This window comes from Dama dama, chromosome 11 (genome assembly GCF_033118175.1).
Source record: "Dama dama isolate Ldn47 chromosome 11, ASM3311817v1, whole genome shotgun sequence".
In the NCBI taxonomy this organism is placed as follows: domain Eukaryota; kingdom Metazoa; phylum Chordata; class Mammalia; order Artiodactyla; family Cervidae; genus Dama; species Dama dama.
Genome location: NC_083691.1, coordinates 5,251,344 through 5,277,084, shown reverse-complemented (window position 1 = coordinate 5,277,084; position 25,741 = coordinate 5,251,344). Strand labels below are relative to the sequence as shown.

At 49.8% G+C, this 25,741-nt stretch overlaps 1 protein-coding gene across 1 annotated transcript; it reads left to right on the top strand.

Annotated features, from left to right (window-relative positions):
- The first annotated feature begins 1,876 nt into the window (after positions 1-1,876).
- On the top strand, positions 1,877-24,328 carry PRRT1B (proline rich transmembrane protein 1B). Its single transcript, XM_061156167.1, has 5 exons — positions 1,877-1,974; positions 18,944-19,110; positions 19,159-19,407; positions 20,089-20,232; positions 21,602-24,328. The coding sequence occupies exons 1-5, from the start codon at positions 1,965-1,967 to the stop codon at positions 21,749-21,751; spliced, it is 720 nt and encodes a 239-aa protein (XP_061012150.1). The 5' UTR covers positions 1,877-1,964; the 3' UTR covers positions 21,752-24,328.
- The last annotated feature ends 1,413 nt before the right edge of the window (positions 24,329-25,741 follow it).

Here is a 25,741-nt window from a genome sequence, read left to right as displayed (position 1 = left end):
AAACTAGACATATTACCGCAATTTGAAAAGAATTTAAAACCAGGTCTATACAAGTGTTTGCAAACATGGCAACCAAATGCAACATGTAATCTTGGCCTAGATTCTGTCCTGGCCAAAAAAAAAAAACCACACTAGAGAAGACAGGAAAGTCTGGTGTGCTGCAGTCCATGGGGTCTCTGAGTTTGAAATTACTTTCCAATAAAAAGTTTCAAAAACCATTTGAGGAGAAAGCACATGGACTAGAGAGTTGTTGTTTAGTCGCTCAGTCATGTCCAACTCTTCGCGACCCCATGGACTGCAGCACATCAAGCTTTTCTGTCTTTCACTATCTCCCAGAGTGTGCTCAAATTCATGTCCATTGAGTCATGGACATGGTGATACTAGCTAACCATCTCATCTTTTGCTGACCCCTTCTTTTGCCTTCAATCTTTCCCTGCATCAGGGTCTTTTCCAGTGAGTTGATTCTTCATATCAAGTGGCCAAAGTATTGGAGCTTCAGCATCAACCCTTCCAATGTATATTCAGGGTTGATTTCCTTTAGGATTGACTGGTTTGATCTTGCATTCCAAGGGACTATCAAGAATCTTCTCTAGCACCACAATTCGAAAGCATTAATCCTTCAGTGTCCAGCCTTCTCTGTGGTCCAACTGTCACATACGTATATGACTACTGGAAAAACTATAGCTTTGACTATACGGACCTTTGTCAGCAAAGTGATGTCTATTTTTTTTGCATCACCACAGAAAAGACATTATGAAAAACATACAGATTTTAAAAGGACCAGGTGAAAATTCTAACCGCGAAAAGTAAAGACTGACACATTTTGCAGGGACTCCCCTGGTGATCCTGTGGTTAAGACTCCACACTGCCAACGCAGGGAGTGCATCTGTGTGTAAAACTCAAGCCGTAGACCACTTCCCTGGTAGTTCAGCGGGTAAGGAATCCGCCTGCAATGCAGGAGACCCCGGTTCAATTCCTGGGTCGGGAAGATTCCCTGGAGAAGGGATAGGCTACCCACTCCAGTATTCTTGGGCTTCCCTTGCGGCTCAGCTTGTAAAGAATCTGCCTGCAATGCAAGAGACCTAAGTTTGAACCTGGGTTGGGAAGATTCCCTTCCCCTGGAGAAGGGAATGACTACCCGTTCCAGTATTCTGGCCTGGAGAATTCCATGGACTATATAGTCCATGGGGTCACAAAGAGTCGGACAGGACTGAGCGACTTTCACTAATAATGCCAGATCACTGAGACCACTAGTCCACTACAGGGCACAGACAGAAACCACCCTCCTTGGTCCTTCAGGGTTTCCCCCCTTCAGGGTTTGCCTCCTCCTCCTTGGTCCCAGGGATCTCTCTTCCCATCTTGGGAGCTCAGCTAGGAATTGAAATTGCTGTCTGGCTTGTGGGTGTAGTTTATCTAGCATTTCTGGATGTTTGGAGTAGACCTGCTTTGAATTCTCCAATCTGGCAAGTCTCAGGGAACAGAAGTGTCACACACATTGTTTTAAACCACAGGAGACTTCATATGAAAATCTGCACTGCTGGCTTCCCTTGCTGGGAGACACAGAAGGGGAGACTGGGCACTCCTCGGACCCGCAAGGCTCTTGTCGGCCACCAGGGCATCCGCTGGGCTCTCTGGCCGGCCCGTCTCCCGCGCTCCTTCACCGCCGCCGCCTCCAACCGTTCCCAGCTGGGCCTGGGCTGCGCCCCTCCTCCCACCCGCCTCCCACTCGGCCCGCTTCCCCGGGGCCGGCCGGGCGCGGGTCCTGCGGAGGCGGCCAGGCCACCTGGGTTCGGGCCCCAGCGGCCGGGGCGCGCGAGGAACCACCTGTTGACCCAGCCGCGGGCAGTCCCGCGGTCAATGATTAACCGGCCGCGCAGCGCGCACCAGGAAACCCGAGCGGTCCGCGAGAGCGGAGCCGGGCCCGACGGCGGCGGCGGGAGGCGTGCAGCCTGGCTGGTCGCGCCATGGACGCAGGTAAGGGCGGCGGTCCTGGGGAAGGCGGGGACGACCCTCACCCCGGGCGCTGAGGCTGGCTCCGCGGGGTCCCAACCTGGCCCTGCTCTGGGACGCCTCTCCCTGCCGCCCGGGACTGGGGGAACCGGCGGCTGCCGCGGGAAGTTCGGAGACCTTGGCCGTGCCCCCCTCCGCAGGGCGGGCGCCCCCGCGGGAGAGCTGGAGCGGGGCACCCTCGGCTTGGCCCCCGGGCGGGCAGCAGATGTCCCTGCAGTGGCGATCTGGGGGGTCATGTTCCCCTCAACCCCCACGCCCCGTCCTTCCTCTAGTAACTTTCTTCGCCCCTCTGGTTAGGCTGAAGTCTTTGGAGCGGGGGAGGGGCGACCCTGGCGGGGTGGGGGGGGGGGGGCAGAGACGCGGAGAGATGGGGAGAGCCCCCGCAGACTGAAGCAGGGACCAAGGGGAGCGGGACGGGAGCGCGAGCTAGAGAGCTAGACGGACTGGGTGGGGGCGCGGGAAGGCCCCGCAACTTTGGCGTCCGCGGCGCAGCCAGCACTGGGGGCGGGGGGCGCGCTGATCCGAGAATCCCCCGGCCCCGGCCCCAACCTCGGGAGTCCCGAGCTGGCGAGCCAGGGGCTGCTGGTGACGGCGGGGGGACCGGAGCCGCGGACTGTGCGGCCGGCCTAACAACCCCCCCCGCCCCCAACAACCACCAACCTGGGGCGGGGGCGCCCCTAGGTCTCTTCTGCAAGGGGCTCCCAGGGGGTTGCTGCAGCCAAGAGGGACCGGCCCGCCTGGCTGTATCTGCCGCCGCCACCCCAGACCTCCAGGAAGCGCCCTCTTCCCCACCTTCGAGCACCTCCCACCCGGCTCCCGCCACCCCCACTTCTGGCTGGAATGTCCCGGCGAGGCTCGGGTGTCAAGAACTCGAGAACCCGAGGCCGCGGCGCGGCAGCCCCGCCAGCAAATGTATTTACTCTGCAGCTCTATCTCCGCGCCATCGGGCCAGGTATTTGTCCAGGCCGCCCGGGACAGCTGCGGTTTTTGTTATGATAACTGGGGCAGGGGCTGGCGTCTCCGCGGGGCGCTCGGTGCCCGAATTCGCGGGGTGGGGAGGTTCAGGTTACGGCTGTGAACCTCAGCGAAGGAGGCCCACCTGGGGCCCCCCTGAGACACTCCTGTAGGAGGCTCTCAAAACAGAGCCTGGCCATGTGTCCACTAGTGTCATCTTTAAACGATCCTTTTACTGTTCTTGTCCCCATTTACACGTGAGGAAAGGGAGGATGGGGAGTTTAAATCTCTTAAGTTCGCACAGATGACAAAGCTGGCTCTTTTTTTTTTTTTTTCTTTAAAGACAACTGAGACACTCAAAAAAATTTTTTTTGGCTGCGCTGGGTCTTCCTTGTGCCCGGGCTCTCTCCTTGTGGCTGGGGGAGGAGGGGGTGCTATGCCTTTCTAGTTGTGGGGTGCCAGCTCTATCTAGTGGTGGTGGCAGGCCCAGATAGTTGCCCTGTGGTGGCATGCGGAATCTAGTTCCCTGACCAGGGATTGAACGTGCAAGCCCTGCGTTGCAAGGCAGATTCTTATTAACCACTGGATCACCCTGGCTCAGGGTCACTGCCGAGGTAATTATTCTCAGGGCCTGGCACCTGACAAATGCTTCAAAACAGTAGCTGCTCATTTGAACATCTTCGTGGCAAAGCTTCATCTACTTAGCAGCCGTACAGGCACCTAACCTTGCTGAAATGATGGTATTTTGGTAGGATTTGTTGTACAGAATTGTATTTTTTTCTGAAGTATGATCGATTTCTCGTGTTGTGTTAGTTTCAGGTGTGATTCAGGTATATATCCGCTCTTTTTCAGATTCTTTTCCTTTATAGGTTTTTTACAAGATACTGACTTTAGTTCCCTGTGCTATAGGTCCTTATTGTTTATCTATTTTATCTATTAGTAGTTTGTATCTGTTAATCCCAAACTCCTAATTTATCCCCACCCCCAATTCCCCTTTGGGAATAACAAATAAGTTTGTTTTCTAAGTCTGTGAGTCGCTTTCTGTTTGTTGTCTGTTTTTGTAAATAAGTCCATTTGTATCATTTTTTAGATTCCACATGTAAGTGATATATGATATTTGTCTCTGTCTGACTTACTCACCGAGTGTGATCATCTCTCCGTCCATCCCGAGTTGTATTTCTGAGCCTAGAACACAGTCCACTGGAGTTGCCCAGTGACAATGTGTGGGACTGAATGGCTGGCTGGCTGGGTGCCTCCACCCAGTCGCGTATTCAGAAGGTGGTTTGGGGGCTTTGTGTACCAGGGGAGGTGGATTTTGGCTGAGAGCTTGGTAAGTCAGCCAGCCAGTGACCCCTGGGCTGAGAGGACAGCCCTCTGGCGTGGACAGCAAAGGCGGCTTCTCGTCTTCGTCACAGTGTCCCTTTTGTTGTCGTTGCCTTGATTATTTAAAACCTCCAGCCCTTGGCAGGGTGGGTGAGGTTGGGAGCTGCCTTGGTGCCTCCCCCAGGGATATTTGGGCCAGCCCGGCCCTCCAGTAGATCAACATCCCTGAAGCGGCACCCCCCCCGCCCCCCCCCCCGGCCCAGATCCTTTTGGAAGAGCCCAGCTCTCTGGGTCAAGCTCAGAAGTCACAGGTCTTGCTGACGTTGTGTGACCTCATTTCTGGATGGTTTTCATTTCCCCTGCCTCTTGCAGATTCCTCAGCCTGGCCAGAATACCTTTCCAGTTTCTTCCAGCTGCTTCCTAACCTCAGATCACAGAGCCCATCTTAGTTGAGGGTCCAAGCACTGCCCACCCGCACACTCATCGCGTTCCCACGATGACCCCGAGAGGTGGTGGTGTCTCCATTTTAAGGACGAGGAAACCGAGGAGGTGCCGGGAGGGGAAGCAGCCCAGGCAATATGGCCGGTGAGCCCGAGCTCCTGGTCGTGACCGAGACCTTCATCCAGGGACCTCCCTGGCGGTCCAGTGGTTAGGACTCCACACTTTCACGGCTGGGGCCCGGGTTCAATCCCTGGCCGGGGAACTGAGATCCTGTAAGTTGAGTGGCACTGTTGGAAAAAAAAAAAAACACCCTCATCCCATATCCACCAGCCCAGCTCTGCCCCAGGCACTGAGGGAGGAGGGAAAAGAGGCGTGCGTGATGTGCCCTTTCGCTCTTGCCAGCTTACTTCTCCTCCTCCCCTCTGGATGCGGTCGGGCTGGGTGCACCCCCACGGTACCCACCAGCCCCCCAACTTGCCTGTACCCGCCTGGCCCTCAGCCGCCTTTCTGGCTTGGGCCACTGCGGCCTCCCCCTTTATTCAGCCTCTGCCTGCCCCCTACTCTCCTGCCCTCATCCGGTCCTTCCACTGCTCCCAGAGGAAAGCTTCTGTATCAGTTATCACTTGGCTTTTGTTGTGAAACAAACCAGCTCAGAACTTAGCGGTCTAATGCAGCAGGCGTGTGTGGTCAGGATTGTGTGGGTCTGCAGGGTGGGGCCGGCTCCCTGGGCCTGAGTGGTCTGGGGGCTGGCAAGGCATTGCCTGTGGGTGCCCCCATTCTCCTCCTTGGGGCCAGCCCAGTGGGTGGCAGAAGGATTCTCAGCGGTGAGAGAGAGCAAGCCCCATTGTGCAAGTGTTCAAAAGCATGTCTTTTTCTTTAAAGAATGCCATCACTTTATTTGGGGTATAATTGAAGTACACCAAGCTGCCCGTATTTAAAATGTGTGTTTTGATCAGTTTTGACATATTGTGCATCTCTTCAGCAATCAGTACATCAAAATAACAATCTTCTTCACCCCCAAAAGTTTCCTTGTGCCCCTGGTAATCCCTTCCTGCAGCTATGGGTGGCTCTCTGTCCATCTCAATGGCACATTGTTCTAGGATTTTATATACATGGAATCATATAGCCTGGACATTCTTTGGCTGCTTGTCCGTGGCTTAATGATTTAGGGATCCATCCACGGGGGCTTCTGTGCATATCCAGAGTTCATTCCTTTTTTACTGCTGAGGAGTTGTAACTGTTAAATAACAGGTGGTCCCCAACTACAAATTACAGATGGTTCAATGGTCTGGTTTTCAACTTTACAGTCGTGTGAAGGTGATGTGCATTTGGTAGAAACCTGACTTTGCGATTTGAATTCCAATCTCCGCCGCCCTGGCAGCATGCAGTCTGCTTCTCCGTCACAATGCTGGGCGGTGGCAGGGCCGTGGCACCCCGTCACCCACTGAATCACGAGGGCACATTGCAGCCATTCTGTACCCACTCAGCCCTTCTATTTTTCACTTTACAGTGTTCAGTAAGTGACAGGAGATACTCAAGCACTTGACTGTCAAATAGGCTTTGTGTTGGACAGTTTTGCCCAACTGTAGCTGCTGTAAGTGTTCTGAGCAGATTTAAAGCAGGCTGGTCTAAGGCTATGATGCTCTGGAGGTCAGTGTACTAAATACTTTTCTTCCCCCCACCCAACTGCATGGTTTATGGGATCTTAGTTTCTCGACCAGGGATAGAACCCATGTCCTTGGGAGTGAAAGTGCAGAATCCTAATCACTGGGCCACCAGGGAATTCCCCTAAGTGCATTTTTGACTTAACAATATTTTTAACTTTTGATGGATTTATCAGGATATAAGCCCCACCATTGTGAGTCGAGGAAGATCTGTGCTCTCAACACTTGGGTATTTTTTTTTTAAATACAATTTTATTTATGTGTTTACTTATTTTTTGGCTACACTGGGTCGTCTCGCTAGGAGGGCTTTTCCCTGGTTGCGGAGAGCAGGGGCTGCTCGTCATCGCGGTGCAGTCTTCTCATTGCAGTGCCTTCTCGTTGCCGAGCAGCGGCTCTAGGGTGTGTGGGCTTCAATAGCTGTGGCTCCCAGGCTCTAGAGCACAGGCTCAGAAGTTGTGCTGCACGGGCGGCACGTGAAATCTTCCCGGACCAGCGATCAAACCCGTGTCCTCTGCATTGGCAGGCGGATTCCCATCCACTATGCCACCAGGGAAGTCCCCAGCATTTAAAGAAGCCACATTTTAAAGAACCCGTATTTATTACCGCGCAGTCTGGTGTGGCTGGGCGGGGTGCCTGTGTCTTGAGTGTCTCCTGAGGTTGTAGTCAAGTCATCAGCTAGGATACAGTCACCCCAAGACTCAGCAGAGGCTGAAGGGCTGCCTGCAAACTCAGCTGGTGGTCCGCAGGTTTCGGCGCCTTGTGGGTGGTTGGCTGTTGGACGAGGGCCTCAGCATCCTGCCATGTCACATGGGCCTCTTCTATCATGGCTCATTTCCTTCTGGAGTCACCAGAGACACAAGGCAACTGTCAAGAAGGCAGGAACTATTTAAAACATAATCTCAGAAGCGACCGCATACCTGCTGCCTAGTCTCTTCACTGGAAGTCATGCAGGGGCTTCCCAGGTGGCGCTAGTGGTAAAGAACCTGCTTGCAATGCAGGAGACGGAATAGATGGCGGGTTCAATCCCTGGGTCAAGAAGATCCCCTGGAGAAGGAAATGGCAACCCACTCCCGGATTCTTGCCTGGAGAATCTCCATGGACAGAGGAGCCTGGAGGGCTGCAGTCCATGGGATTGAAAGGAGTCAGACACGACGGAAGGGACTGAGCATGCATGCAGGGACTTGCGTGATGGTCCAGCGGTGACGAGTCTGTCTTGCAAAGTGGGAGACATGGGTTTGATCTCTGGTGGGGAAACTGAGATCTCACGTGCAGCTACTGAGCCTGCGTGCTCTGGAGCCAGTGTACCACAGAATTTGTGAGCCACAACAAAAGAACTCCCGTGAGGCAACTATGACCCAATGCATCGGATAAATAAATCAGAGTGTGTGTGTGTGTGTGTGTATTTTTTTAAAGTCACTCAGTGTGGTGGACACTCAAGGGGAGAGAATTATGTATTGGGGGTCAGGGGTCATAGAGGGTGCCTCCTGCAGACATTCCAATGTACGGACACAGCACAGTTGCTTTATCCATTCATCGGTTGTGGGCTCTGGGTCGTTTCCAGTTTGGGTCTATTGCAAACAGAGTTTTCTGTAAACATTTGTGTGGTCATATGTTGTTTGTATTTCTCTTGAGTAAATACCTAGGAGTGGAATAGCTAAATCTTAACAGCGTACATACGTTTAACTTTTTAAGACATTGTCAAACTATTTCCCAAAGTGGTTGTTAACTGTTTTATTTTCCTATTTGCAGTGTTTGAATGTTTCCATTGTTCTACATATTTGCTCAAGCTTGCTAAGGTCACATTGGTTGGTTTTCGTTTTTAATTTTAGCTGTCCTAATGGGTGATAGCTCATGGCTTTAATTGGCATTTCTAATTTTTAAAACAATTTTACTCATTTGGCTGTGCTGGGTCTTCGTCGCTGCGGGGGCTTTCCCCTAGTTGCGACGAGCGGAGGCTACTCTCTAGTCGTGGCGTGCGGGCTGCTCATTGCGGTGGCTTCTCGTCGCAGAGCACAGGCTCTGGGGCGCTCAGACTTCAGTAGTTGTGGCTCATGGGCTCGGTAGTTGTTGCTCCCAGGCTCTGAAGCACAGACTCAGTAGCTGTGGCTTAGCTGCCCTGTAGCGTTTGGGATCTTCCCAGATCAGGGATTGAACCTTTGTCTCCTGCGTCTTAACCAGTGAGCCAGCAGGGAAAGCCGGCATTTCTAATTTTGATGGCATTTCTGATGACTGAGGACGTGGAGCATCTTTGTATGTGCTTATTGGGCATTTGAATGTCTGCTTGGAAGTGTTTACAAGTATTTAGTCTACTTTCTTATCGGGATATTTGCCTTATTATTGAGTTTGAGTTCTTTATACAGTGTTGATAGAACCCTTTGTCTGATTGATGTGTTATATTTTCTTCCACTCTGTGACTTGCCTTTGTAATTCTTCAGTTCAGTTCATTCGCTCAGTCGTGTCTGACTCTGTGACCCCATGGACTGCAGCACGCCAGGCCTCCCTGTCCATCACCAACTCCCAGAGTTTGCTCAAATTCATGCCCATTGAGTCGGTGATGCCATCCAACCATCTCATCCTCTGTCGTCCCCTTTTCCTCCCACCTTCTGTCTTTCCCAGCATCAGGGTCTTTTCAAGTGAGTCAACTCTTTGCATCAGGTGGCTAAAGTATTGTAATTCTTAGTGATGTCTTTAAAAAAAAAATTATTTGGCTGCGTGGGGTCTTGGTTGGGGCCTGCGGGATCTTGCGTTGTGGCACACGGACTTTCTAGCTGTGGTGCGTGGGCTTCATTGCTCCATGTCACGTGGGACCTTAGTTTCCCCCACCAGGGATGGAATCTGTATCCCCCGCATTGCAGGGCGGATTCTTAACCACTGGACCCCCAGGGACGTCTCTGCATCTCACACCTTGATGTGTTCTTTCTTCGTGGTCACCCAGTTCAGAATCACTTTTCAGTTTACCTCGTGACTTTATTTTTGGTCCATGAATTCTTTAAGGTGTATTATTTAATTTTCAGATAGTTGATATTTTCCTAGATACATCATTAGTATTGGTTTCTAATTCTGCTGTGGTCAGTAAATGCAGTAGGGATGATTTCAGTTCTTTTCACATTGATTTGTTTTATGGCCCAGTATGTGGTCTGTCTTGGTAAATATACATTGTGTTCTTGAGAAGAACGGTGTCTGCAGTTGCTGGGTACCATACTCTATAAACATCTGCTGGATCAAGATGCTTTATTGTATTGTTCAGATTGTCCGTGTTCTTACTGATGGTTTGTCTGGTTCTGTCAACTGGCGGATGATGGTATTAACATCTTCTATAATTGTACATCTTGCATGTTTTTCTTTAACTCTACCAACTTCTGTTTCATGTAAATTGAAGCTCTATTAGGTACATGTGCATTTATAATTGTTAATGTCCTCCTGGTAAATTATTCCTTTTATTATTAGTGTTTCTCTTTATTGCTGATAATACATTTTTGTTTGTTTCCATTTTTTGTTTGTTTTGGCCATACCATGCAGCTTGTGAGATTTTAGTTCCCCAAACAGGGATTGAACCCAGGCCCACAGCAGTGAAAACACCGAGTCCTAGTCATGGGGCCACCAGAGAACTGCCTGGAGTCTTCTTCGTCTGTCTAATCTGATTAAAAGAGCCCACTCCCGCCTTTTTTGCTTAGTTTGTTTGGCCTATCTTTTCCTACCCATTTATCACCTCTGTGTGTTTTAAGTGTTGTCCGTTGTCATTTGCTTGTAGGTCTTGGTTTTTATTTGTTATGTCAGTCTCCGATTTTTAATTGGAAAGTTTAGATCAGCATTTATTGTAATTATTGATATGCTTTTTAATTATTGACATGATGTGTCATAATGTGTTGCTGAGTTGTGTCCAACTCTTTGAGGCCCTGTGGACTGTAGCCCGCCCGGCTCCTCTGTCCATGGAGTTCTCCAGGCCAAAACACTGGAGTGGGTTGTCATTCTCTTCTCCAGGGAATCTTCCTGACCCGGGGATAGAACCCAGGTCTCCTGCATTGCAGGTGGATTCTTTACCTTCTGAGCCACCAGGGACGCCCATTGATATGATATTTAAGACTAATTTTTTTGTTTTCACTTTGTCGCCTCTGTTTTGTTCCTCTGGTTTCTACCCTCTTCACTCCTGTGCTGTGCCCACTTCCCAGCTTTGTTGGGTCTTAATTTGAATATTTTTTAGTATTCCATTTTAATTTATCTCTTGGTGTTTTTGCTGCATAGTTTCTGGTTATTTTTTTAGTGGTTGTGCTATTCCAACCAGGGCTCTTGGCCTCCTTCGTCAGTGAAATTGATCAGAGGTCAGACACAAAATTCAGGCAAGGCTTTACTGAGGGTCCTGTTGCGGCGGGGATGGGGGTAGTGAGAGCAAGTAACAGGTTCCCTTGCTTGCTCACTTGCTGAAGAGGGGGAACAAGCTGGTTCCTCATATGGGGTGAGGGTAGGGGTGTCCGGGGGTCGGGCTGGAGGGGTGGCTTACGTGGCTTGCCCACTGCTGAGGTGGTCGTGTGTGCAGAGGGCCTTCACAGGACCATGCTTTTGCTCCCAACCCTCTGCTTTTGCTCCCAGGTTCTTTGAAACTGGCAGTTGGGTTGTTTGGTTTTTTTAAACCTCTTTGTATCTTTTTGTCCAGAATTTGCCCTAACTGCACATGCGTGCAGTTATTTTTAGTCCCATATGGTCTCTTTGTATTTTGTTGTTGGAGGAGAGGTGTGTCCAGGTGTAAGCATTGAAGCAAAGGCTCCCAGGTTCCAGGCCTGTCTGAGGCCTAAGGATTAAAATACATACCTAACTTCTCACAGTCTCCTTAGAATTAGTATTGTATCACTTTCAGTAAGGTGTAGAATCTTGTAAATTTATAGATCTCTTTACCTTCATCCCCATGCATTAAGCTTTTATAACTTTAATAAGTGTTATAGTTTTCATGTGTACACATTGCAAACTCATCATAATATGTTATAATTTTGGCTTTCAACAGTCATACATTAGAGGACTTAAGAGGAAAAAATTATCTTTTATATTCACCGCAATTATTATACATCTATTGTTTTTCCTTTATTTCTCAAGTTCCAAGTTCACCTCTGATACTATTTCTTTTCAACCCAGAGAACTTTTTTTAACCTCTCTGTTACTGAAGGTCTCGGTAAGGAATCCTCTGAGTTTTCTCCCATCTGAGGATGCCTTACTTGGGGTAGGCAGAACTCTAAAGATGGTGCCCATGTTTCCCTTCCCTAGTTATTCTGCCAAACACTAGGATAGGTATTGCTGTGAAGGGATTTTTGCAGATGGAATTAAAGTCTCAAGTCAGTTGATCTTAAAATACAGATTTTTCTGGATGGGTCCGGCCCTAACTGTTGCTTCTTGACCTGCATACAGGTTTCTCAGGAAGTAGGTCAGGTGGTCTGGTATTCCTGTCACTTTAAGAATTTTCCACAGTTTGTTGTGATCCACACAGTCAAAGGTTTTAGCACAGTCAATGAAGCAGAAGTAGATGATTTTCTGGAATTCCCTTGCTTTCTCTATGATCCAGTGGATGTTGGCTATTTGACCTCTGGTTCCTCTGCCTTTTCTAAATCCAAATTATACATCTGGAAGTTCTTGGTTCATGTACTGCCGAAACCTAGCTTGAAGGATTGAGCATTACCTTGCTAGATGTGAAATGAGCTCAGTTGTGCAGTAGTTTGACTATTCTTTGGCTTTGCCCTTCTTTAGGGTTGGAATGAAAACTGACTGTTTGCAGTCTTGTGGCCATTGCTGAGTTCCAAATTTGCTGACATATTTAGTGCAGCACTTTAACAGCATCATCTTTTATGATTTGAAATAGCTCAGCTGGAATTCCATCACCTCCACCAGCTTTGTTTGTAGTAAAGCTTCCTAAGGCCCACTTCGCATTCTAGGTTGTCTGGCTGTAGGTGAGTGGCCACACCATGGTGGTTATCTGGGTCATGAAGATCTTTTTTGTATAGTTCTTCGGTGTATTCTTTCCACCTCTTCTTAATCTTTTCTGCTTCTGTTAGATCCTTGCCATTTCTGTCCTTTATTGAGCCCATCTTTTTATGAAATGTCCCATTGGCATCTCTAATTTTCTTGCAAAGATCTCTAGTCTTCCCCATTCTGTTGTTTTCCTCTCTATCTTTGCATGGTTCGCTTAAGAAGGCTTTCTTATCTCTCCCTGCTCTTCTCTGGAACTCTGTATTCAGTTGGGTATATCTTTCCCTTTCTCCTTTACAGTATTTATTAGAGATTCACCATGCTATACACTACATCTCCAGGACTTATTTGTTTTATAACTGAATTTATACCTTTTGACCCCCTTCATGGATTTTGCCCACCCCATCCCCATTTCAGACAACCACGGATCTGTTCTCTGTATCCATGAACTTCGGTTTGTGCCGAGGTCCAGCCCCGGCAGGACCAGGTATACCCAAGGGATGAGTGGCGTCGGTGAGGAAGACAGACAGCAGACACACACACAGAAGGTTGTGTAGAAGAGATAGCTTTTTTTTATTTTTAGGAAAGCTCAGTTTTTATAGAATGAACATTACCTCCCCCTTAAGTTACCACATATTACATCAGATATTGTTTTGTGCTTCTGTCAATATTTTTCTTTCCCATGTTTTTCCCCTATGCATTCATCTAGAACGTTTCCGATCACAGGGTTTATTCTTAAATGTCCCGTACATAGTCTTCTTGCCTCAATGGCCTAACATTCTCACTCTAACAAAAACAATGTTCCACAAATCTCAGGTATAGTGTAAATTCTTTGGACAATAAAACAATACATGGGAAGGGTCACAGTAACATGTTTGACATTTCTGAGAATAGTACCATGAGAAAAACCTGATGTTTTTCTTTACCTGAAACCACAAAATCTCAATTTACAACAATTAACTATTAAACAGCAAAAACACCTCTATTAATAGTGAGATAATGGCAGTGAAGTTGGTTAATATAAATCTTCTATTGAAATCCTATGTACCCCATTTTCTAATTCTACAAAAATACCCATAATCTCCCATGTTGTTTAAAGAAAGGGAAACAATGAACAAATAGCAGCAAGGAAATAGCAGTAGTGAAAACCCTCTCAACCAAGGAGCAAGTAAACTGAAGCTGTATATCTACTTCTAAATCTAAATGCATCTACTCTTTTCTATTCTAGAACATTATAATCTTTTAAGCAAGCAGCCAAACTATACCTGCTGCCTTTTCTTTTTTGACTTGATGTTTATGGTCGTGTCCTGAGCCAAAGCAATCATGAGCATTTCCAAAAAGGCTTAGACTTTTCCAGGGAGGCCTTGTTACTATCTATTATATTTCCAAAAATTAATAGAAAGCCCAACAACAGTAAGACAGAAGGAAGAAAGGGACATACCAGGCCCCCGGGACAACCTCGAGGGGAAGAGCTGCCTTGCAGGTTCCTTTCTGGTCCCGGCGGCTCCGGAGGGGACATATTGGGCCCCTGGGGCAGCCCCATGTGAGGAAGAGCTGCCTTGCCGGTTCCTCTCTCGTCCCACGACCTTGTCACGGACTGGGCGCATCCCGGCGGCTCCCGACAGGTTTGTTTTTTTCCGATTCCACATTTGAATGAGATCATGCACTATTTCTCTTTCTCTGTCTGACTTATTTCATTTAACATAATACTCTCAAGGTCCATCCACGTTATTGCACATGGTAAGATTTCATTCTCTCTTAATGGCTGAATAATATTGTAAGTGTGTATAACATATTTCAAGGCAAGATTTTTGTTAATATGTTTACACACACACACATATCATTTTCTTTATCTGTTCATCTATCAGTGGACACTTAGCTTGTTTCCATGTCTTAACTACTGAAAATAATGCTGCAGTGAACATGTTGAGTGCATATAGGTTTTTGAGTTAGTGAATTTTTTTTTTCCTTCAAAGACCCAGATTGGAATTGTTGAGGCATACAGTAGTTCTTGGCTTCCTTGGTGGCTCAGTCAGTGAAGAGTCTGCCTGCAACGTGGGAGACCTGGGTTCGATCCCTGGGTCGGGAAGATCCCCTGGAGAAGGGAATGGCAACCCACTCCAGTATTCTTGCCTGGAGAATCCCATGGACAGAGGAATCTGGTGGGCTACAGTCCATGGGGGTCACAAAGAATCGGACACGACTGCGTGATTAACTTTATTACTTTTTTTTACAGTAATTCTATTTTTAATTTTTTTCAGGAATCTCTATACTGTTTTCCATAGTGGTCACACCAATTTACATTCCCACCAATAGTGCACATGGGTTTTCTTTTTTCTACGTCCTCATCAACACTTGTTATTTCTTTGCTTTTTGATGACAGCCATTCTAACAGGTGTGAGGCGATAGCACATTGTGGTTTTGATTTGCATTTCCCTGATTGAGCATCTTTTCAAGGCACCTTTTGGGCCCTCTGTATGTCTTTGGAAAAGGTCTGCTCAGATCCTCCGTCCGATTTTTAATTGTAGGTTTATTTTTTGCTATTGGGTTATATGAGTTTTAAAAAAATATACTTTGGATATCAACCCATATAAAATACATGATTTGCAAATATTTTCTCCTATTCAGTAGGTTGCCAGTTCCTTTTGTTGATGGTTTCCCTTGATGTGCAGAAACTTGTTAGTTTGATGTTGTTCCAACTTGTGTGTTGTGGCGTTAGTTGCCTTTGCTTTTGGCTTCAAATCTAAAAAAAAAAGTCATTGTCAAGACTAATATCAAGAAGCTTACTGCCTATATTTTCTTTTGGGAATTTTATGGTTTCAGGTCTTACATTCAAGTCTTTAATCCATTTTGAGTTAATTTGGGGGTATTGTGTTCATTTATGGGTATGGTATAGTGGGCAGAATGTATTGTTGAATTTTGTTTGCTAATATTTCCTTGTTGAGGATTTTTACATCTGTGTTTATCAGGGATACTGGTTTGTCCTTTTCTTGTAGCATCCTTTTCTGATTTTGGTATCAAGGTAATGTTGGCTTCATAAAATGAGTTTGGAAGTGTTTTCTCCTCTCTTTTAGTTTTTTGTAGAGTTTGAGGATTGGTATTAATTCTTTGGGTGTTTGGTAGCCATCTGGTCTTAGACTCCTATTTGTTGCCAGGTTTTTGATCACTGATTTGGTCTCCTTAGTTTAGTCCTCAGTCTGTTCAGGTCTTTTTTCTTCGTGATTCGGTGTGGTACGCCGTATGTGTCTAGGAATTTATCTGTCGTCTAGGTTGTCGAATCTGTTGGCATGTAATTGGTCATAGTAGTCTGTCATGAGCCACTGTATTTCTGTGGTATTGGTAAATGTGTCCTCTTTCATTTTTAATTTTATTTGAATCTTCTTTTCTTCTTAGTCTAGCTAAATATTTGTCCATTTTCTTTATCTTTTCAAAGAAGCAGCTTTTAGTTTTATTAATATTTTCTATTGTCTTTTTAGTCTCCATTTCTACTCTGATCTTTGTTATTTCCTAAATTCTACTAGCTTTGGGCATCATTTGTTCTAGTTCCTTGAGGTGTAAATTTAGAATGTTTATGAGATTTCTGATGTTGTATAGGCATTTATTTTATGAGCTTTGCTGCAGCTCAAGTTTTGGTGTGTTCTATCCATTTTCATGTGTCTGAAGGTATTTTTTTTTAATTTTTCTTTTGATTTCTTCTTTGACCCATTGGTTGTTCAATAGCATGTTGTTTAATCTCCGAATTTTCCAGTTTTCTTCCTATAATTGATTTCTTGTTGGCAAAGATGCTTGGTGTGATTTCAATCTTCTAAGGTTTAGAAAGGCTTACTTTGTAGCCTACTATGAATTATCCTGAAGGATGTTCCATATACACTTCAAAAGAATATGTATTCTGTTTATTTTGGATATATATTCTATATATATGTGTTTGAGTTTATCTGGTCTAACATGTCCTTTAAGGTTGCTGTTTCCTTATTTATTTTTTAATCTGATTTATCCATTGATGTAAGGTGGATATCAAGGTTCCCTATTATTGTATTGCTATCAGTTTCTTTCTTTAGGTCTGTTATTATTTGCTTTTATATGTAGGTGCTCCTATGTTGTGTGCATATATATCACAAATGTTACATCTTCTTGTTGGATTTGAGCCCTTTTTCATTTTGTAATGTCTTTTTTTGTCTCTTATTACAGTTTTTGTTTTATAGTCTCTTTTTGTTATATAAGTATAGCTACCTCAGGCTTTTTGGTTTCCTTTTGCATTGAATGTTTTTCTGTTCTTTTTTGGTCTGTGTGTGTGGTCTGCAGACTCACATCTGCAGTGAGTCTCTTATAGACAGAGTATCTTTTTATCCATTCAGCCACTCCATGTCTTTTGGAAAATTTAGTCTATTTAAAGTAATTGATAGGTACGCATTAATTTGTGATTTCGCTCATTGTTTTCTGGCCGTTTTACTGGTCCTGTTTTTAAAGTCTCCCTTATGCTGGTCTAGAACTGTCCCCTACACGTGCATCTTGAGGGTGAGTTTAGGACTTGTGTAGTAGAAGTAGTTAAGTCGCTAAGTCATGTCTGACTCTTGCAACCCTATGGACTGTAGCCCGCCAGGCTCCTCTCTCCCTGGGATTCTCCAGGCAAGAATACTGGAGTGGGTTGCCATTTCCTTCTCCAGGGGATCTTCCCGACCCAGGGATCGAACCCTGCATTGCAGGCTCCAGGTCTGCTGCATTGCAGGCAGATTCTTTACCAGGACTTGTGTGGATCCATTCTAAGATGACTGAGCATTCCCGGATGTGAGAATTTCAGGAGTAAACCCAAGGAAGTCCTGGGCAAGCTGATACACATTGGTCAGCCCAGTTCACACACACGATTAGGGGATTCAGAGCCCCTCTGAAGCACCTTCTTCTCTAGGCTCTCCCTACCCTCTCCCTTCTGCAGGGGCCCTTTCCTGGTTCCTCTGGCCAGAATGACAGAGTTTATCATGGACTTTTAGCTGCCTGGTCATGTGGTTCTGGGGCGGGAGCTTTGAGCTTCGAAGGAAATGAGAGGGAAAAATGGGCATTTCACCCCCTTTATGGTCACTTCTGTGTTTTGACTACAGTCCATAGTGTGCCTACTTTTGTCCACTTTTCAGGGTCTTCTTTTGTATTTTGTCTAATGTTTTTAGTAGTGATCAGCAGGAGAGAGAGGCTTTTTAAAACTGGTAACATGTGTAAATTTTACCATCTGAACCATTTATAAGTGTACAATTCAGGGGCATTCAGTACATTCACATTATCGTGCAGCTGTCGTTAACACCCCCCTCCAGAATGCTTTCATCCTCCCAGATGGAAACTCTGTCCACATTGATACCTGAACTTCTCATCCCTCCCAGCCCCTGGTAATGTTAAAATGTTAAAAGATGTAGGTTTTTAAAGCCACTCTTTGCAAGATGTTTGTTAATGTTCCGTTGGCCCAAGCCCAGCCTGAAGCAGGTAGGGAATAGGAGGCGTGGCCTGGGTGGCCCTGTGGTGTGGAGCAGGAGCACCAGCGTGGGTCTCAGGAGAGGCCCTGAGTGGAGGAGGGGGGCGGGAGCTCCGGGGGCTCAGTACTCCTGTCCTTGGGGACCCCTCCCCTAGGGAAACCTGACCTCTGATTTCACCCACCTGCTGTATGGGCGGTGGGAGTGGGAGGGATGGGGGTGAGGCTAGGGGTGGGAGGGGGCTTTCAGCAAGGCCCTCCACCCTCAGCAGTGCTGTGCGCTGTTATGTCTGTTTCCTTTTTCTCTCTGCCTTCTATAACCCAGAAAGACTCTCAGGAAATGAACCTCAAAGCCACACTCTGGAATGCCCACCCCTGCTCTGTCCTGCCCCAGCCCCCTTCCAGCCTGTTCCAACAGGACCTGTGGCCTGGAGGGGCTCAGCTGGTCAGGACACTCTCAGGGGGTGCAGGGGGGCACCTTCAGGACTTCTGGGGCCCACGGGGGTGCCCGCAGGGTTTATTGAGCGGATGCTGGAGGTCCTGCCCAGCCTGGAAGGCAGCCCTTCGGCCTACTGGGTGGCCTTCTCTCCCACCCACTGTTCTTGGCTGCTCCCTTCCCCTCCCCATCTCATCACGTCTGTTCCTTCTCTGCCTCATAGGCTCTTGGCCCTCAGTGACCTGGCTCTTCTGGGTCATGGGGTAGCCAGGGTCCAGCGACTCCAGAGCGGAGAATCTGATTGGCTTAGACCAGCTCCATTGGACGGTGTCTCAGCCTATGAGGGGGCTGCCCTGCGCCGAAGCATCTGCCTTGGTTCCATCTGCTGGGGCATCAGGGCCCTGGGGCCAGGACCACCTCCCCGCAGGTGCAGTGCGGCCTGCCTTCCATCCCGCTGGCCATCTGTACTGGCTGTGTGGCTGCCAGGAAGGCACGTCCGCTCTCAGAGCACGGTTTTCGTGTCCCCTGGTTGCGCTTTGGATAGAGCTTCAGGGGCGCAGGCTCGGGGAGGCCTGAGTGTGGGGTTCACAGGTCAGGATCAGCAGGGTCACTGTGACTCTCCTCGGAGGGGCTGTGTTCTGGGGTCTGTGAGGAGGACTCCCCCCTGGGCCGGCAGCCTTTTGGGGGCTCACTGCCTCTGCCGTTTCTTCCCAGGAGCAGACGCCAAAGGCGGTGGCAGCCCCGCGGTCCCTGAGGACCCCGTGCGCCCTGGGCTCCCGCAGCTCCCGCGCCGCCCGCAGCTCCTGGAGGAGGACCAACCGCCCAGCGAGGAAGCGGCCGCCGCGGACGGAGGGGACGCCGCGGCGCCAGAAGGACCCCCGGCCGACACCCCCGCCGAGGCCTCCGCGGCGCCCCCTGCCCAGGCCCAGGCCGTGGCCGCGGGTGAGGCCCTGCAGATGCCCAAGGCGGCGGCAGGCGGGGTGCCCAACATCGGCTTCGTGGGCGAGCCCCCGCCCTACGCGCCGCCAGACCCCAAGGCCGAGCACCTGCTCTACCCCCCGCCCTTCCCGCCGCCGGTGCTCTTCCCGCCGGCGCCCGCCGCCCCGGCCCTGTACCCGCCGCCCGCGCCACTCTTCCCCGCGCCTGCTGCGCAGCCGCTCTTCGCGACCTTCCCGGTGGTGAGTCAGCCCGTGGGGACCCCCTCTTCCCTCAGCCACCCTTGCAGAGGTTGCGGCTGTGCCCTAGGTCGCAACAGAAAAGGGCTCCCTCCGTCTGGGGCGTGGGCGAGCCTGCGCGGCCTCGCAGGGGCCGGGGGTCATTTGAGCTGGGTTCTGTGGGGTGAATAGGAGAGTTCAGGCAGAGGCGAGGAGGAGCGCCCAGCACAGGCTTTGCAGGGATGCCAAGGCTGGTGCATCCTGGGAGTGAGGGCTGTTGGTCCAACTTATTGGGGAGATGATAGGAAGAGGTGGGGGTTCCACTGTGAGGGAGACCCCAGGGCCTTTGGTAGCCGATGAGTTGATATAGAGTTTTAGGAAAACCCTGGCTGCCTGTGGAGGAGAACTTTGAGGTTCGCCCCCTGGTGTGGAACAGTGGAGGACATGGAGATCCTGGGGGCTGCAGCCTGGACTGAGCGATCTGTAGGGGGCAGAACCCGGAGGAGTCCGGGGGGCTGTGTGACAGGCGGGGTGCTGAGCGGGCAGGAGTGGGGCCCTGCGCCCCGGGCGGCCTGCAGCCTGGCTGGGGGAGGCTGGACGGTGGCTGGAGTGTCAGCTCCATGGCTGTTGCCAACTGTGTCCTCACCCCGGTGTCTGGGGGCTGCGGCCCGCTCCCTTACCACGCCGTGGCCTCTGCCTCTGCAGTACAACAGCCCCGTGGCGGGCGTGCCAGCCCCGGCCCCGGCGGAACACAGGCCCCTGCCCAAGGACTACATGATGGAATCTGTGCTGGCGACCCTCTTCTGCTGCCTGCTCACCGGGCTCATCGCCATCGTCTACTCCCACGAGGTAGGAGGGTGGGGCGGGGGTGCCCTGGTGCAGCCTCCCGGCCTGCCGTGCCCGGGTCCGCCGTGTCCCCCCCATCCCAAGAAAGCTGGCAGAATTGGGAGATCAGTGCCCAGTTGTCTGGGGTCCTGGCCCCCTCCTCTGTTGTCTCTGCCCCCTGCCACTCAAGATCTGCTCTGGAAGATTCCACTGAAACAGTTCACACTGAGGCGTGAACGATCCAGGCCCAGGGAACTGCCCATCCTGTGGGGCTTGTGCTTCAACTTAGATTTTCTTAACAATAATTTAATTTGGGCTCTGCTGGGTCTTTGTTTTTGCTTGGGGCTTTCCCTAGTTGCAGCGAGCAGGGGCTCCTCCTGGTTGAGGTGCGTGGGCTTCTCTTGTTACGGAGCACGGGCTCTAGGGCACGTGGTCTTCAGTAGTCGTGGTTCCCGGGCTCTGGAGCACGGGCCAGTATTTGTGGCGCATGGGCTTAGTTGCTCCATGGCCTGTGGGATCTTCCCAGATCAGGGATCGAACCCACGTCTCCTGCATTGGCAGGCGGATTCTTTACCAGAGCCACCATGGAAGCAGCAGGGGCCTGTGTTTAATCTGTCCATCTGCTCGTTTATTCTACCCACCCACCTCTGTCTGTCCTTCCCAGCTACCCACCTCTCCATCCACCCGCTGCCCGCCTCTCCATCCACCGTCTGTCTAGTCTGCATCTATGCATCCACTCACCCCGTTCATCCGTTAATGCGCCCGTCTGCCTACTCAGCCGTCTGCCTGTCTGTCCATCCACCATCCACCCACCTGCCATCTCGATAACACCCTTTCTTCTTCCTCCCTGCCCGCCATTCCTGACGACTCGGCCCTGGGGGACTCTGCACGATGCTGTCCTAATAGAGTAGGAAGGCCCTGGGGCTTCTGCTCAAGGCTGACCTGAGTCCCCTGGAGGTCAGGCTCCCCGGTCGTAAGCAAGACGGGACCTGGGCGGGGGAGCTGAGTGAGGACCGGGCCCCTCAGAGGTGCGATTCTGGAGGCTGCTGCCTGCCTGTCAGTTCTGGCTCCGCCACCAGCTGCGAGACCCTGGGGTGGGTCACTTAACCTCTCTGAGCCTTTGTTTCCTCATCTTCAAAGAGGGGCCAACGATGATACTGAAATCGGGGTTGTGTGGATGGTGAGGGATGTGGCCTGGAGTGTGGGTGTGGGTCAGGCCTGCGGCCAGTGCCCGGGATGGCTGCCACCGCCTCGATGGCTGCTGCTCTCGCATGAGCCATGGCCTGGACCAGGCCTGACCGCCTCGTGGGGTCAGCTGTCCGGTCTGTGTGCTGGGGCCGGGCGGGCTCCAGGTTGTCTGGGTCCGCTCACCGCTCCTCCGGTCTCGTTGCAGACCCGCGCGGCCCTGGCCCGGGGAGACCTGGCCCAGGCTCAGGAGGCTTCTCGCAAGGCCCGCTCGCTGGTGCTCTTCAGCCTGCTTTTCGGGGTCTTCGTGTCCACCAGCTGGGTCATCTACGTGGTGGTCGCGCTCTACCTGCCCTGAGGGCTGCTGGCTCCCCGGCGACTCCAGGTCCTCGGCCAGGCTCCTTCTGTGGACGTGAATTCCCGCCGGCGGCCGCCTGTCACCCAGACGGGACCTGGGCAGGGGGCCGGGAGACGGTGGACTCTGCGGCCCGCGGCACCCCTGTGGCCGGGCCTCAGCATCCTGGCCCAAGGGGGCCCCAGTGCCCTGGAGGCTCCAGCTGGGGGACGGGGGCCAGCGCCCCCACAGCCTGGCCTTCGCCTGACCCCGAGGGACCAGCGCCCTCCTCTCCTCGGAGCCGCTGGCAAGGACGTTGCCACCTCTGTCCGCCTGTGCCCGCAGGGCTGAGCTGCCCGGCTCTCGCCCTCCCTGTGGGAGCTGAGAGGAGCAGCCTCCCCTCTCCTGGGTTGCCCCCACCCGACCCGGGAGGCAGCCTCTCTCTCCTGCTGACCCCTCGCCCTGAAACCAGGTCACGGCGTCCGGTCAGTGGACTCACAGCAACACGCCGGGCGGAGCGTCTCGTGGCTGCTTCGGGGGGTTGCTGGTCCTGGTCCCTTCGGGGGCTCTGGGGTTCCCCACTCCTGTCCCTCCGGGATGCTGTTCTCTGCCCATGCTGCCATGGTGTCTGACTCGTGCATGTGGGCTGGAGCAGGGCGGGAATTTCTGTTGGGTCTTTCCTGGCCAAAGGTGACGGGAGAGCGGGGATGTCCACCCGCATGGAGAGGAGGAGGGGATCCCGGCGGAGTCATGAAGGTGGACAGCTCCGGGGGGCTCTCTGAGTGCCCACTGGGTGCTGGTCATCATGCTGGGACCCACCAGGACTGGGAACTGAAGCAAGATCACATCCCGTCTCAACCCTTGGGATGCTTCCGGAGCCCGGGAGATGCAGATGCAGAAGCAAGAGAGGCAGGATGCTGCGTGGAGCTTGAGAAGTGGCCTCGTGGTCCAGGCTGCGGGGCTGGCCCAGACTAAGGCTCTCAAACCCTTATGCATGATTGTCACGAAAGAGGAGGAGGAAATGGGATTTAGGGGTCCATAGACGCTGGACGGCCACAGCGACTCCTGTCACTAAACTCTTTTAAGTAAAATCAAAATAGAAAGAAATCATGTAGACCAGTGTGCTGCTAGCCTGAAAGCCTACAGGAAACACCTGGGAGCCTTGTTAAAGTGCAGATCCTCATTCTGTAAGTAGGGCCCGAGATCCTGCAGTTCTCATTTCTGCTCCTAGGTGCCACTGAAGCTGGTAAATGGACCAACTGCATGTGGCTAAAACCATTAAACCAGGACCAAGCCACAGGCGCCCCCTAGAGTCTCCGTTCACCACTGTTGTGAGGTTCTAGCTAATGAAACAGCAAAAGATGAAATTTGTAGTATGAAAACTAGAAGAGAAAAAATGATGCTCTGGCTAGAGTATGCAAGAGTCCGTGTAAAATCAGAATAAGAGGACTCAGAAAAGTGATGATAGTAGTCAGTAGCAGTATTCAGTTAAAAGTGGAAAAAATTTAAAATTCCACTCAATACTGTGATTAAAAAAACAGTAAAACTTAAGCATAAATTTAACAGGAAGAGAGAGAACAATTTTTTTTGGAAGGAAAGTACAGTGTTATAAGGCGCCATACAAGGAGTCTGGGACAGCTAGTGTTTAAAAAAAAACCCAACACCTCTGAAAAAAGCAAAGAACAAAATATCTGCATAGAAAGATGTAATATATTAAAACATCTAGCTTTCTTAAACAGACTTAATGAAATTCCAACAAGAAAGCCAAGCTTTTAAAACTGACAAAGATGTTTAAAAAATTAATATGGAAGGAAAATGTGCAAAAATGACTAATTTTTCAGTTTAATGAGGGAAGACTATCTTCACCAGATTTTGAAACTTACGATAAAGCTACAGTAAATGCAGGGTGCAGCATGGCTTTGCCACAGAATTGGAATGGTGAAACAGAGAAGCCCAGAAAACATTTCAAGTGTATGTGGGACATTAATTTCTGGCCCAGATAGCATTTTAGTTGAGTGAGTCAGGGCAGACAGTAAGGAGAGCTGGCTAACTGGTTGGAAAAAAACTGATTGTCGTCCTGTTATATAAATAAATTCCAGACGGGTTACAGAGCTAAGTAGTATGAAATAAAGGTGTACTAATATTATATGAGGCTTAAGGGAGTACTTTTATAACTTCAGGGTGTTAGGCAGTGTGGAAGGGGCGGCCTCCTAGAATCTGGAATACTGTCGCGGAAAAGACTGGTAGCTTTGAGTTCTGTGTGTTTAGGGAAGAACTTACTTAAACCATCGGATGATTTTTACTTATCAGATTGGAAAACGTTAGAAAGATTCATTCCGGGGTTGGTGAAACCTTGACCCACTCATTTGTTGCTAGGGAGGTGTGCATTGCTACCCTCTTTGTAGAAAATAGACTGTGGTATCTATTAGTTGTATGTGTACTAGGTATTAATGTGCACATACGCGCAAAGACCGGAGTCTGGAAGGATGTGTTCCAAACTGCTGGGAGGGACTGCACTGGGAGAGTTTGTGCAACACATGGCTGGATTTTAAAATGCGGGTGTATTCACGTGTTGTGTGATTAAAAAGCAACTGGAAAAACTGTGCGTGCCTTTTGACCCAGTCATTCCAGTTTGGGGATCCTCCGGGGTGGAAGAAGCCGTCCGTTTCAACAGACGTTTGTCAGTGTTGTTACTGAAGGGCCCTGAAGGAGAGCTGGCCGGGGCAACTCTGGAATGAAAGCTCTGATGATATTGGGGCGTGTCCTAATTTTGGGGATGTTAAAATACACGTGTCTTAGCGTCGTGGCAGTGTGGTGTCGAGGTGTTTGACCTCGGAGAGTGGTAGAGACAGGCCTTCCTGAGAGGGCTGAGTGTGGATGCAGCCGTCCCCAGGTGGTTCCATCATTTTGCGTTCCCACCAGCACCTGTTGGGGGTCCCAGTTGCTCCACAAACTCATCAGTCCCTGGTTTTTGTCAATCTTTTACATTTAGGGCTTCTGGTTTTTAAACTATGGTGATATTTTGGTGTGGCTTTAATTTGCATTTTGCTGACTAATGGATGATACTGGGCTTTTAATCACATGCTCATCAGCTATGATGATCTGATGATCTCTTCAGATATGATCTCTTTTAAACTTTTATTTATTTTTGGCTGCTCCGGGTCTTCGCTGCCCTTGAGTGGGTTTTCTCTAGTTGTGGAGAGCGGGGGTGCCTCCTCACTGGGCTGCAGGGGTTTCTCACTGCGGGGGCTTCTCTGGCTGCAGGGCACAGGCTCTGGGGGTGCGGGCTTTGGTAGTTGCAGCTTGCCGGCGCAGTCGTTGCAATGCATGGGGCTAGGTGCTCTACGGCATGCGGGATCTTCCAGGATCAGGGATGGAACCTGTGTCTCCTGAGTTGGCAGGCGGATTCTTCCCCACTCCGCCACCAGGGAAGTCCTGGATCACTTGTGCTTGTTCAAGTCTTATGCCCGTTTCTGGGCTGGATTGTCTTTCTCTTATCAGTTCATAGGAGTTCTTTGGTGCTTTTTAGGTATGAGTCATGTGTTAGATTCAGGGATCGCAAATACCTTCTACTTTTGTAGCTTCCCTTTTTTACTCCCTTAATGGTGGTGTTGGATGAAAAGAAGTTCTTAACTATAACCATGCAGATTTATCTTTTCCTTTATGGATTATGTTCTTTTGGAAAATTTTTAGGAAAATTTTCCTGCTGCTGGGTCATGATCAGATATGCTCTTTTGTTGTCTTCACGATCTAGAAGCTTTATTGGTCTCTTTTCACATTGTTTTCAGATTTCCACCCAGTGGGACTAGATCCTAGAGATCCGTTTGTCTGTTTTGGTTACCACAGTCATACTTCATGTCTGAGACTTGATATAAGTCTTGCCATTGAGTGGGTCAAGTCCTGGCACCATCTTTGAGGGTCTGATCATTTAAAAATCATTTGTATTTACAGTAAATTTTAGAGTTAACCCTTCACCTCCTAAAAGCACTGGGATGTTGACTATGATCACTTTAA